The sequence below is a fragment of the Miscanthus floridulus genome, chromosome 16 (genome assembly GCF_019320115.1).
Source record: "Miscanthus floridulus cultivar M001 chromosome 16, ASM1932011v1, whole genome shotgun sequence".
NCBI classification, from domain to species: Eukaryota; Viridiplantae; Streptophyta; class Magnoliopsida; order Poales; family Poaceae; genus Miscanthus; species Miscanthus floridulus.
In genome coordinates this window covers 118,459,363-118,471,972 of record NC_089595.1, presented here as the reverse complement: position 1 = coordinate 118,471,972, position 12,610 = coordinate 118,459,363, and the positions used below count along the sequence as shown (strand labels likewise).

General features: G+C 41.5%; 2 protein-coding genes across 3 annotated transcripts; both read left to right on the top strand.

Annotated features, from left to right (window-relative positions):
- The first annotated feature begins 1,024 nt into the window (after positions 1-1,024).
- LOC136511377 (uncharacterized) lies at positions 1,025-1,486 on the top strand. Its single transcript, XM_066505456.1, has one exon. The coding sequence runs from the start codon at positions 1,025-1,027 to the stop codon at positions 1,484-1,486; it is 462 nt and encodes a 153-aa protein (XP_066361553.1).
- A 1,659-nt stretch (positions 1,487-3,145) lies between these two features.
- LOC136512819 (protein LAZ1-like) lies at positions 3,146-8,052 on the top strand. Of its 2 annotated transcripts, none has more exons than XM_066506819.1 (9): positions 3,146-3,380; positions 4,171-4,457; positions 4,552-4,608; positions 4,702-4,810; positions 5,682-5,852; positions 5,926-6,037; positions 6,651-6,912; positions 6,987-7,238; positions 7,380-8,052. In XM_066506819.1, the coding sequence occupies exons 2-9, from the start codon at positions 4,305-4,307 to the stop codon at positions 7,698-7,700; spliced, it is 1,437 nt and encodes a 478-aa protein (XP_066362916.1). In that variant the 5' UTR covers positions 3,146-3,380; positions 4,171-4,304; the 3' UTR covers positions 7,701-8,052. The 2 variants fall into 2 exon arrangements, with proteins under 2 accessions (XP_066362916.1, XP_066362917.1); XM_066506820.1 differs by having other exon boundaries at positions 3,147-3,380; positions 5,682-5,866; positions 5,949-6,037.
- Positions 8,053-12,610: the final 4,558 nt, after the last annotated feature.

The following is a 12,610-nucleotide window of genomic DNA, read 5'->3' as shown; positions in this document are numbered from 1 at the left end:
ACTAGTGGCATAGGTTTGTGTGACCTTGCTTCTAGAATTGGTTAGGTGAGCTCTAGCTAACCCGACACCTTTGTTGCTTAATTAGTATCTTTGGAAGGTGCTAGAGAACATAAATAGATGGGTGTAGTCTTGGCTAGACCGATAGTTTTAATTCCGAACTTGTTTCGGTTAGCCGACGCGATTAATTTTAGAAAGGACTATTCACCCCCCCTTTAGTCCGCCATCTCGACCCTTCAATAGCCCTACATGATAGTGGGCTTAGAGGCCATTCTGGTATTGCTAGAACTTATGCTGGAGTCAAACATTTGTTTGCTTGGCCAGGTTTGAAACAAATGGTGACCAAATTTGTTTAGGAATGACAAATATGTCAACAGGCCAAAACTGAAAGGATTAAATCACCTGGATTGTTGGAACCCCTGCCGGTTCCTACATAGGCTTGGGAGATGATTAGTATGGATTTTATTGAAGGACTCCCTACATCTAAAATATACAATGCCCTGTTGATAGTGGTGGACAAGTTTAGTAAGTATGGCCACTTTATACCTTTGAAGCATCATTTTATTGCTTTACAGATTGCACAACTCTTCATGAGCAATGTCTATAAGCTGCATGGGTTACCAAAAGCAATCATCTCAGATAGAGAAAGAATATTCACTAGTGCTGTGTGGCAAGAGCTGTTTAGACTATCTGATACGAAGCTAATGATGAGTTCATCATATCACCCCAAATAGATGGTCAAACTGAGAGATTGGATCAAAGTGTGGAAGCCTTTCTGAGATGCACTGCTCATTCTTGTCCTAAACAATGGCATAAATGGATCTCTATTGCTGAGTTTTGGTATAATACCACAACTCATTCTGCATTGGGCAAGTCACCATTTGAGGTATTGTATGGGTATTCACCTAGACAGCTGGGCATTGTCAATCTTCAGCTGTGCTCTGTGTCAGATTTGGAACAGTGGTTGAAGGAGAAGGAATTGCTATCGGAATTGATTAGACAACAATTGATCAGGGCTCAACAACGAATGAAGGCACAAGCTGATAAAAATAGAACTGAGGGAGAGTTTCAGGAAGGAGATTCAATTTTCTTGAAGCTACAGCCATATATTCAATCCTCTATTGCATCAAGAGACCATCAGAAGCTCTCATTTCGGTTTTATGGACCATTCAATATTCTCCATCGTATTGGTAAAGTGGCATATAAGCTTAACCTTCCAGCAGATGCAAAGATACATCTAGTTGTGCACGTCTCCCAGCTCAAGAAACATGTTCCTACAACAGTGGTGGTCAGTCCAGACCTGTTTTCAATATGTACTGATCCCTGTCTGGCAATAGCTCCTCTTAAGGCTCTGAAAGACCGAAGCATTCTTCGAGGTTTGTCAACTGTCTATCAGAAGCTCATACAATGGGAAGGACTGCCGGAGGTCATGGCGACTTGGGAAGGCGCTGGCTATCTGAAGCTCAAGTACCCGGAGTTCTCAACTTGAGAACAAGCTGTGTATAAGAAGGGGGAGTGTTAGGGAATAGCTAGTGGGCCTAATTCGGTAGCGGGCCTAGTATGTTGGGCCTAGCGTGCAACCCAGTGTAACTAGAGCAGCGTGAATATAAGCTGCCTCCACCGCAAGGATTCATCATCGAACAACCAAACTCTGTAACTGTTTCCCCAACTAATATGAGTATCCCACGGAAGCCAGCCGTGTTCTTCCCCAACCTCGACTCTGTTCTTGCTAAATGTACCCCAAATCCTGCTATTCCCAGTCTCCAATCCCTTCCAGTTATCCAGCCTCATAACAAGCAGTGACTGATATTTTCCAAGGCACCTATGCGGACGAGAGAGAGGAACGAGTGGCTGATATTTTCCAAAGGGTACGCATGCATACGGTACGTACGCGCGTGGGCGGGTCGGAGTCCGTCCAGACGTACGGACATCCTCAGCCTATGATTATGGTTAGATTAAATATTTACTTTTTCATATGTGGCGTGATAAAACATATAGGCAGTACCATAGAGTTGCTGTGGCAGTATAGTTTGGACTTTGGAGAGCCGCTAGGTGAACATACGGCATTAGCCCTTTAAATTAAATATTACTTTCACATTTACAACGTGATAAAAATATATAGTCACTGCTCCATAGAATTTGCTATGACTGCGCTGCGCTGTACAAGGTGACACTAGCCATGGGACACCCACCCTATCCAATCGACATATGAAATCCCTACATATTTTTTGTAACTCCTGCTTCAATTCCGGGTTATATAAATCCGAGATAGGGTATCTCCCTCAGGGGTTGGACACATTGTGACCCTCTAGATGATCTAGACATTCTCTCGAATATTCTCACCACCGCTTGTAACCCTGTCACAAAACCTGAGCTTTTGGTGTTCAGGAACACAAACATCCTCGCACAGAACGTAGGGATCATTGCCTAAACTAATATAACCCCCATAATTCTTAGTGTTTAAGACATTTAAACCCACGCGCGATGCTAAAAGTTTACCGGTAGTTGGTGATATGAAATATGACGACACCACCTGACAACCATGACAACTCCATCGCAATAATGCTTTTGTTGGAGTTCCAAAAGACTCCCGTTCGCAAGAACAAGTGCTTGTTTAGTTCAAAAACTTTCCCAAAAAATGTTATAGTAGGGCCTTGTTTAGATTACCCCAAAATTCCAAGTTTTTTCACTCTCTCTCCATCACATCAATTTTTAGCCACTTGCATGGAGCATTAAATGTAGGTAAAAAAAAAAACTAAGTGCACAGTTTAGTTGGAAATCACGAGATGAATCTTTTGAACTTAGTTGGTCCACGATTGGACAATATTTACCAAATAAGACGAAAGTGCTACTATTCATCGGGTTGAAATTTTTCTCAATCTAAACAAGGCCTAGGCATTACATCGAATCTTGCGATACGTGCATAGAGCATTAAATATAGATGAAAAAAACTAATTACACAGTTTGATTAAAAATTACGAGACGAATATTTTAAACATAATTAATCTATAATTAAACACTAATTAACAGATAAAAACAAAAATGCTAGGCAGTCGAATCCCAAAATTTCCGAACTAAACACAGCGCCAGAAGAAAAGCCTGATTGTCATCCATCAACCGAGCCCACACCTCAAATCTTGCTAGTTTTAGACCTGAGCACGTCACCGAGAAAGCTATCGACGCCACGCCAGCGGATCAGCCCCCACCCCTCTCGCCCTGACCCGCGCCGCGACCGCGAGACGCGACGCCGGCGCAGCGCCGTTCCCCTCTTGTCTCGGAGTAAGCAAGGCGCCTCCGGCAACCCCTGCCGCCCGAGCCCTCCGGTTCGTTGTTCGAATTGGTCTCGATTCCTCGAGGCCGTTTCAACCCCGGCAGCAGCTCAGGTGCTTGATTCAGCTTTCTCTTTCGCTTGAGGGTTTCGAGTCGAATCGTGGCTAATCCTTTCTCCCAGCTCATCCAACTAGTTATCTTAGTAATAGTTAGTATAACCCGTGGTCTGATTTGAGTGGAATTTAGTCGTCCCTTTATTCTTCCCACACGAGGATGGTTCCAAACTTCCAGTGGAATGGAGATTTAGATAGCCTCCCCCCCGCGACTACTGGAGGGTTTGGCGTTTTGCTGTTTGTCCGCATGGTCGGGGCCTTCATCTCATCTTTTCGCTGGTTCCGCATCAGAAAATAATCTCACCGGGTTTGTTGGTTGAGCTATATATATGTTTGTAGTATGGTTCTATTTCTTGTCGTAGCCGTGAGGAGAGCGTTGCCTTCAGGAGATGACACTTCTATTTTTTTTTTGTTCTTCTAAGAATAGAAACGATGCTGCTAACAATGATTTCATTAAGTTTGTCACGTTCTATTGGTTGCTGACATGCTTATTTGAGCTTGCATTTTGTACCACTAGCGATTCTTAACTTATCCAAGAGGATTTTTCAGATTTAACTTTTCAATAATTTGAGAGAGGTAAAAATCTTTCGTCTATATGCAAGTGGTAATGTGGCATCTCTTAGGTCATACTTGCAAATCACTACTCATCGTAAGACTATTTATTTATTTCATAATTTTGTATATGAATGGATCTATCTATTTGGCAGTCTATTTATCATCTGAAATATCTTATTGACCTTTTAAACTTTTGATCGTTTATCTAATATATCTTAATACACTGGTCTTGCAGACAGTAAACTCTCTGCACGATTTGTACTGTAATTTCATCCATGTTCCTGGCATGATCAGTCTTATAGCGAACGTGTAGCTATATAATGTTGATGACTAAGAGAATTGGAGGTCAGCAAAGTGCTATCAGCTTCCATGAGGGTCAATCTTGGGCTTCTATTGCCCTTGATGGACAAATACGCAGCGCCCACCTGGGCCATACTCATATCAGGATTCTTTATGCTTCTTTCTGTTTCCCTCTCGATGTACTTGATATTTGAGCACCTCTCGGCGTACAACAATCCAGAGGTTTGTTTTACCACCACAGCATGCTCAATAATGTTTCCTTTTTATTGTTTGTAAATAATCAAATATCCATCTTGTCATGTTTGCTCTGTTGCAGGAACAGAAATTTGTTCTTGGTGTTATCTTGATGGTCCCTTGCTACGCTATTGAATCAGTAATACCTCTAAAACATCTTCTAGTTCTTTACTGATTGGTTATAGCTCATCTAGTTGCTTATTTGTTGATCTTTGGTACTTCTCTGCAACAGTATGTTTCATTGGTAAATCCAGACACTAGTGTCTATTGTGGCATCTTGCGTGATGCCTATGAAGCATTTGCTATGTATTGCTTTGGAAGATATATAACTGCTTGTTTAGGTGAGTTTTTTTCCCCTGAGGTTGAGACATTTTAACTTCTAAATTGCCACCCTCAGAGGTTGCTTGCATTGTTACACCTACTTAAAGGTTGGATGTACACTTTCTGTTATCAATCTGTAACATAAAAGCTGTTAGATATATATTCTTTTCCCTTTTAAGGGTACATGGGTCATGGATATGAAGTTACGCTTAAAATGCAGCTATTTGGTTTTGAAACAAGGCATGGTTTCATTTATTGTTTTAGATATCGTACGGACATCCATAAACTGGAACATGTTTGACACAGTTTATATTCCTGAACAACTGGTATAATAGCATGCTTGGATGGAGGTGATCTTAGGTGTGAAAGGGCTTCAACATGCTTGTGCTGTAGTTTATTCAAACGTAACAGCTTATTGTTAGTGTTGTTATCAGTGGTTTCATCTGGCAAAAAGGCTCTCTGCAGACTTTCTAAGAATTCTCTTTCTGAAACCACAAGCCTTTGTTAGTGCATCTTTCTTGCTATGCAACTAGATGAAGTCACTACCCTTCATTCAAGGACTAAACAGTGGCTCATATTGACTTTGTTTATATTAGGTTATAAAAGATATGCTATCTAGAACTCATAGGATGCCAACACTATTTTTATCCGCTTCTTGTTTCTTCTTGATAAAAACAAAAGAAGCATTGACTTGTTAAAGATATTATATGAGACTGATTTGTTAGCAGTTAGGTTGATATACTCCTGTGCAGATTTTTTAAAAATATATTCTGCTGTTATTTCATTTGGGGTAATGTATACAGTTGGAAACTTGGAATAGCTTACCTGTTTCCGTTTCAATTGCCACTGCTTGTTTACTACGGTTCACTGTTTACTGCAATTGGAATATAGGTGGTGAGGATAGGACAATCGCATTTTTGAAGAGGGAGGGTGGCGAAGATTCCGGGGAACCTCTGCTGCATCATGTCTCTGAAAAGGGAGTCATTCATCATCATTTTCCTATTAATTACATATTGAAACCATGGAGACTCGGTGTGCGGTTTTACCACATTATCAAATTTGGTATATTTCAATATGTACGATCCCTTGTCCATCTAATTTGAATCAGAACAGTTGAATTTACGAGCAACTTTAGTTAAATACTTCATGCATGTGCAGGTTATTATAAAGACACTCACAGCTAGCCTGTCTCTTATTCTTCAACCTTTTGGTGTATATTGTGATGGAGAATTCAAATGGGGATGTGGGTAAGACACGTTTTCCTTTTCTTTGTTGGATTGACAATTCTGCATTTCACTAGTTCTTGAGCCCTGAAGGAAAAAGAACCATCCATCTCTCATCGATTGAATATCTGTAGTGTTGAAATCGTTTATTTTTTTGAAGGGTGGTTAAGAAAGGCTCTGGTAGGCACACACACAAATGTGTAATAATCTCTGTCATCTTGAAGATGAATCCTCTATCTGTATGGATTGTGATAGGCTTTTCTTTGCCCTCAGAAAATATATGTGCATCTTGCACTACAGTCCTTTCCTGCTATATATAAATGGTGAAAATTGCATGGTTAGCTTTGTTCACTTTGTGCTGCAGATACCTTTACTTTTCTTTGTCCGAGTGAGAATTTGCATTTTCACTAATTCTTGAGTCTCAAAGGAAAAATCATCCTTTTGAAGGATGTTGCATAAATACTATAATAGGTTCACAGAAATGTCTTTTTTCATGAATCAACTATCTCTACAAGCTCTGATAAATGGTGGCAAATATATTTTCGTCTTGCATTCCACTCCTTTTCTGCAATATATAAATATAAATGGTTAAAAAATTGAAATTGCATTATTTAATTTTAATCACTCTGTGCTGCAGATACCCTTACTTTGCTGTAGTGCTGAACTTCAGTCAATATTGGGCCCTATACTGTTTAGTGGAATGGTACACAGCTACTAAGGATGAATTGGCACATATTAAGCCATTGGCTAAATTCCTTTCCTTCAAGTCTATAGTGTTCCTGACCTGGTGGCAGGGTGTGATAATTGCCATCATGTATTCTTTGGGCTTGGTTAGAAGTCCGTTAGCACAGAGCTTGGAGTTAAAAACAAGTATTCAGGATTTCATCATTTGTATAGAGGTACCTCACCTTTTCAAGTTAGACAGGCTTTCAAAATTATTCTTGTTTACTTATCATATTTCATGTCTTCACAGATGGGCGTAGCATCAGTTGTTCACCTGTACGTGTTCCCTGCAAAACCTTATGAGCTATTAGGTAAACAATATTCGCCTACAAACATTTCAGTACTTGGGGACTACGCTGCCTCTGATCCTGTGGATCCTGATGAGATAAAGGATATCAGTCGACCTACCAAAGTGAGGCTTCCGCAGTTGGAACCAGATGAAATAATTGCAACTAATATTAAAGAGAGTGTTCGAGACTTTGTGATTGGCAGCGGAGAATATGTGAGTTTTTACATGCAGATTACACTTGAAATCATTAGTCTATTATATGTTGTGTTTAAACTTCATGAGGCTAATTGGAAATTTATTTAGGATGTCTCCTTTTCCATCTATCTTTGATGTCTCCTGCATTTTTTTCTGTAGGTGGTAAAAGATTTTAAGTTCACTGTTAACCAAGCAGTACGACCAGTGGAGAAGCGCTTTGACAAAATGAAGAACAACATCAAGTTTAGGCAAAGCCGGGATGACAATTGGGTGAGCGCATCCACACCAGAGAGGACAATTCGTGGTATTGATGATCCTCTCATAAGTGGGAGCGCCAGTGACAGTGGGATCGTTGGTAAAGGGAAAAGGCATCGAAGGGATTCGAGCTCAGCTGCCGCCGTGGACAGTTGGGAAGGCACTGAGCAGGCACCTGATGGCTTTGTCATACGGGGTCGCCGGTGGGAAATCAAGAAATCGTGATCCTCTTTATGTACCCTTCCGTTCAAACCTTGGGAGATTGAAGATAAGCTGCCGGTGACTCCGCTGAATTGCTGGTGAATTTTGCTACTAGCATGAAGCTTGGTCATGCCATACACTACACTGCTGAACCTTGTGTGTGGTAGGTTGTGCACGTAGGAACTGTACGGGCTGACATTAGCCTTAGCTACTAACTAAAGAGTGCTCTACGGTACATTATGTTCATGTATCTTCTGTATATAAATTTGGTCTGGATATACTTAAATTGACAGTTTTTTCCCTTGTTCTTAATTCATGGAACAACTTAATGCTAGGTGTCGTTTGAACTTTATTACAAGTTGTTTGTTTTCATTTAGTTACTTATTTTAATTTGCGGAAAGCAAGTTGTCTTTTGGGAACTTCAACTTTTACAGATTGTTGTAAATTTGCACAAATCTGGTGTTTCGTGAACCAGGTATATCTCTACCATGATGGATATGGAATGATGAACCTCACTCACTGTCACTGCAAAAGGAAAGACCAGAATTAAAATGGCAACTGAAGTTCAGATTGGGCTAGGCCTGGCCTTGATTTCAGGCCCAGCCCAAAATAGCTAACAACATGCGATATGACATTCTGTCTTACAATAGTTATAGAAATATGCCATTTTAAGCAGAGAGAAATTTATAGTAACAAGTGTTTGGTAAATAAGTAGTATTGTAATAACATTTGGTCTTTAATTTGCCTAATTAAGGAGTACTTTCAAAGAGGAGGTGCAAACATACACTCACCAAAACCATAGAGCACATTACAAATCCTGGCGCCAAAATCCGGTCTCATCCTCATCATCTTCCGGTGGCACCTGAGAGCGAGGAGGGCATCCGACGCCGCCTGATGCGCCTCCCCTTCCCGCTTCACCGCCAGCTCCAAAGCCACACCAGCGAGTCCACCAGGGACCGGCTCGCCGACGCACCCGCCATACTTGGAGAACACCTTGCAGTCGTAGGACCGCGGGAACGCAGCCCTGAACTCGTCGAAGAACTCCTCACGGCTCGCCGGCAGCAAACCCTCGCCGCCGCCTCTCAGTCTCAGCAGCATGATCAGGTAACCGAAATCGACGTAACCCATGAACGTGATCCATGCCAGCTCGTCGTTGCCGAGGAGACCCGACGCGGCGAGCAGGGCCACGAACCGCTCCGACGGGATGCCTCTCGTCGCATGCTCCTCCAGCTTCACCCCCCGCCCTCCGCATCACCGCCACGCCGATGAGGTTGTAGTGCTCGTCCGCGAAGCCGAGGCCGACCTGCACGAGGCTGCCGCCGTTGGCGTACGCGCGGAGCTGCGAGTAGTGCCCGTCGGCGGTGCGAGGCTCGCCGCCGGCCTGGTTTGGTGGTCTGCCGATCCCGTCAGGGATGGCGAACTCGGTGTCCAAGGCGACCATGTACTCTGCTGCGTCGACCTTTTCTCTGAGGATTTGCCTGATCTCGGCGAAGGCGCTCTCGACGCCGTCAGCCCACACTTCCGAGATGGTAACGAAGCTTGAATCCACAGGAAGGGTCGGCGAGATCTTCCCAATAACTGCCAGGACAGCGAAAACATAAAATTACACTGCCTCTTGCAACTTGAAGCATGCAATGCAATTTCCAAAAAGGACATTAGTTCCGCAAAATAGCTAGCTCAGGCCTCAGGCACGAATCAGATAAATCACTGTACCAGAAAACTGGCTAGAGCAACTCTGCAGCCACAACATCAGTTACAACACTAATACTTTGTACTCCCTTCGTCCCAAAATAATTGGCGTTTTAGGTTTATCCTAATTAAGTTATACTACAATTTTAAATTCAAATAAATTTAGGCCTCATTTGGATCCTTAAAATTGAATTTATTTTAATAATCATAATTTAGACACATATTAATTAAGCTAATATGACTGTATGGACTATATTTAGATATTATTGTTGGCTATATGATAGAGATACTTATGTGTTGCATTTTTGTCATATGGGAGCTAGTTGAAGAGCGTGTTATAAGTTGCAAAGTAGAAATATAGTATGATGATCTATAGAATCAATTTCTATCTCCCACCCTATAAATTTGAGATAGGTTTATATGTGAACTTTGAAAATTGGTGGAATGTCAAATTCCAAGCCAAATAGCCTAATTTATTAAGTAGGTTTCAATTCCTCCAAACGAAAAAATCTAAACAGCCCCTTATAGGAAAGACCATCAATATTTATGACACCAAATATGTAGAATATGAAAATATATTTGGTGATAAATTTAGTAGTACTTAGTGGGTAATCATAAACATTAGTATTCTTTTGTATAAATTTAGTTAAATCTAAAATAATTTGATTTAGGACAAACTTAAAACATCGGTTATTTTGAGAAAGAGAGTATAACAAAAATAATCTAGTTGTTACAAGCAATTAACTAAACCAACCTAGGAGGTATTCGATGGCTTTACATTACATTACTACAAGAATAAAATAGTCATCCAAATCCACCACAACGTGAACTTTAAACTAGGTGGTATGAACGTAATATCTAAACCCCTCAGCAATCAAATGACCTAGGCTCAGCTCTCACAACAAACTAGTTGATCAAACCACATATGTGGTAGAAAACAAGAATAAAGTCTACTAGCTGGCTACTTACAAACTAAGAAACTAGCTCAATGAATCTCTATTGTCAGAAAAAAATAGAAGCTAGAACCAAATTAAAACGATACTCCATCCATCATCATAAAGGAATAGCCACGAATGAATATTGTTTTGAGGATCGGAGCACCACTTACTCCCACGATTATCTGTCGATTGGTATGAGGTCAGCCGATCATTGGACGATGATGGTGTTGGGATAACTATCCCTGCATTCAGTGAGAGTTCTTCCAGGGGCACAGTGCCCAGTGCCCATGGTGGGCCGGCCTCACTTGCAACGGCCTGCAGCTGTCTGGCCACGCCGACATGATCAGTCCGCTGCACTGCACCGGAAGCTAGAGCTGTCGCACCTCCATCCTGTGGCAGCGGGCAAAGAATCTAATAAATAATAATTTGTTGCAATGTGTTATTTTGTTATGGTGAAAAGTGAAATCTCGTAGTATGAATAATTGGTTTCCTATAGAACATGTATGGGAAAGGTGGTAAGAATTTCGCAGCTCAATTGGATATATAATCGTTATTCAAGAGTACATACGCCAAAGATTTACAAACTACAAGGTGAAACCATACTTGCATGCAAAATAGCCCATGTTTTCTCACCTCCGCCATGCCACCGTAATGCTTGTGGTCCTTTACAACTGCGCGGTAGCTTGTGTTGTCTGTGAGCACTACCCCTCACCTATGCAATCGTGGAACTCAGCGCCACCTCCCTCCATCATCTTGGCCTTGTGTGAGGAGGTTCAGGTCCATTATTTATAGAAGGGTAATTCATTTCCTGCTAGAAAAGATGGTCACTTCGGAAAATACCATCGAAAGAACATGGCTCTATAACTAGCATTAAAAGATGATAGCTCATTTCCGCGTTTACCATCATCATCTGACCATCACATTGAGCGAGCTTTGATAGCATCAATGTTTTTATGATAGAGATCGTAGCTAGGATCTTTTCTAGTTGAGAGGAACGAAATGAATCATAGACTAACATATCACTACCACACTATCAGAATCCTGAATCGTCTTGGGCCCCAAGGATTTACTTAGGGACTAGAGCCTCCAAGGAAAATGTTGGCGGATTTCGCTTGACGGTTACTAGCCAGGATTTGTTTCCTTGGAGGAGGTTTTGGGTGTTTCCTTAGCGGTTTTCGGCCCTCAAGGTGATTTGTGTTTCTAGTAGTGTCCTACGAAAACTATTTTCATGTGTACCTCTTCTACGAGCAAAATAGTGATGCCATGTGGGTGGAGATGGTAGGGGCGCCCTATACCTTTCGACCTGATATTTTCATAGACGACTTTCTTAACAAAAACTTATTGTGTAAATTACACTAGTTGTTTTTGTAAGGAAACCCGTATGTACATTTCAAAGGCCATTCTCCTCAGAAACCGTGCACAATAATCCAAACGCCGATACGCAACAATGTGCCAAAAAAGACATTTCAACACCGTGAACTCTGGCTGGTCGTCATTCCAAACTCGATGCAACGGACACAGAGAACGTAAAACAATTTAATAATTACAAAATTCATAAATAGAAAGTTCAGCTACGGTCATTACAGAGTTGACAAGTACACATACTACTCATACGGTGATTTGACAATATCAATTTATTGTTATGATAGAGAGATCCTAGCTAGGAGTAGGATCTTCTCTACTTGAGAGGAACAAATCGTAGATTCTACCATATCAGTAATTCAACATTAAAAGAAAACTATTCTTATAGGCACCCTTGCATGACAAAATTATGGGTCGTGCTGATCGGAGATGGTTGAGGTGTCATGTAGCTTTGAACTACATATATATATATTTATATGGAAACACATTTTCACAGCCAGCATCTTAAAAAAAACTTCTTGCGTAAATTTCATTTCTGGTATCGTTAAGGAATCCCATGTGGACGTTACAATTCAATGACGGTTTTAGAAAAGTGCCTGCAGTAATCCAGGTGCTGTTTGTTTGAAAAAGGGCAACAGCAACGTAAAGATAATCGTTCCCAGGGGGTAACGGGAAGGGAATGATTATTTTCATTTTTGTTTGGTTCCACGGCGGGTAATCGGCAAGCAGTTTTTTTTCTTGCCGCGGCTTACAGGACGCGAGCGCGAGTGCTTCCCCGCCGCGATCGGGCGTAATCGATATCCTGAAGATTCGTAACCGTTTCCGTGCCAACCGATCACACCGTGCCGCAAACAAACAATAAACAATGGAATCCATTCACGGTGTAATCGGATCACGTCGCAAAACGAGACAACCATACAGCACCCCAGATGCAGTTCTATAACT

Bases quoted from the DNA above. Each gene is read 5' to 3' on its own strand.
- LOC136511377 (XM_066505456.1), top strand. From the start codon at position 1,025: ATGAAGGCACAAGCTGATAAAAATAGAACTGAGGGAGAGTTTCAGGAA.
- LOC136512819 (XM_066506819.1), top strand. From the start codon at position 4,305: ATGAGGGTCAATCTTGGGCTTCTATTGCCCTTGATGGACAAATACGCA. The intron at 5,853-5,925 runs GTATATTTCAAT...GAGCAACTTTAG, and splicing joins TTACCACATTATCAAATTTG to TTAAATACTTCATGCATGTG. The intron at 6,038-6,650 runs GTAAGACACGTT...TCTGTGCTGCAG, and splicing joins GAATTCAAATGGGGATGTGG to ATACCCTTACTTTGCTGTAG.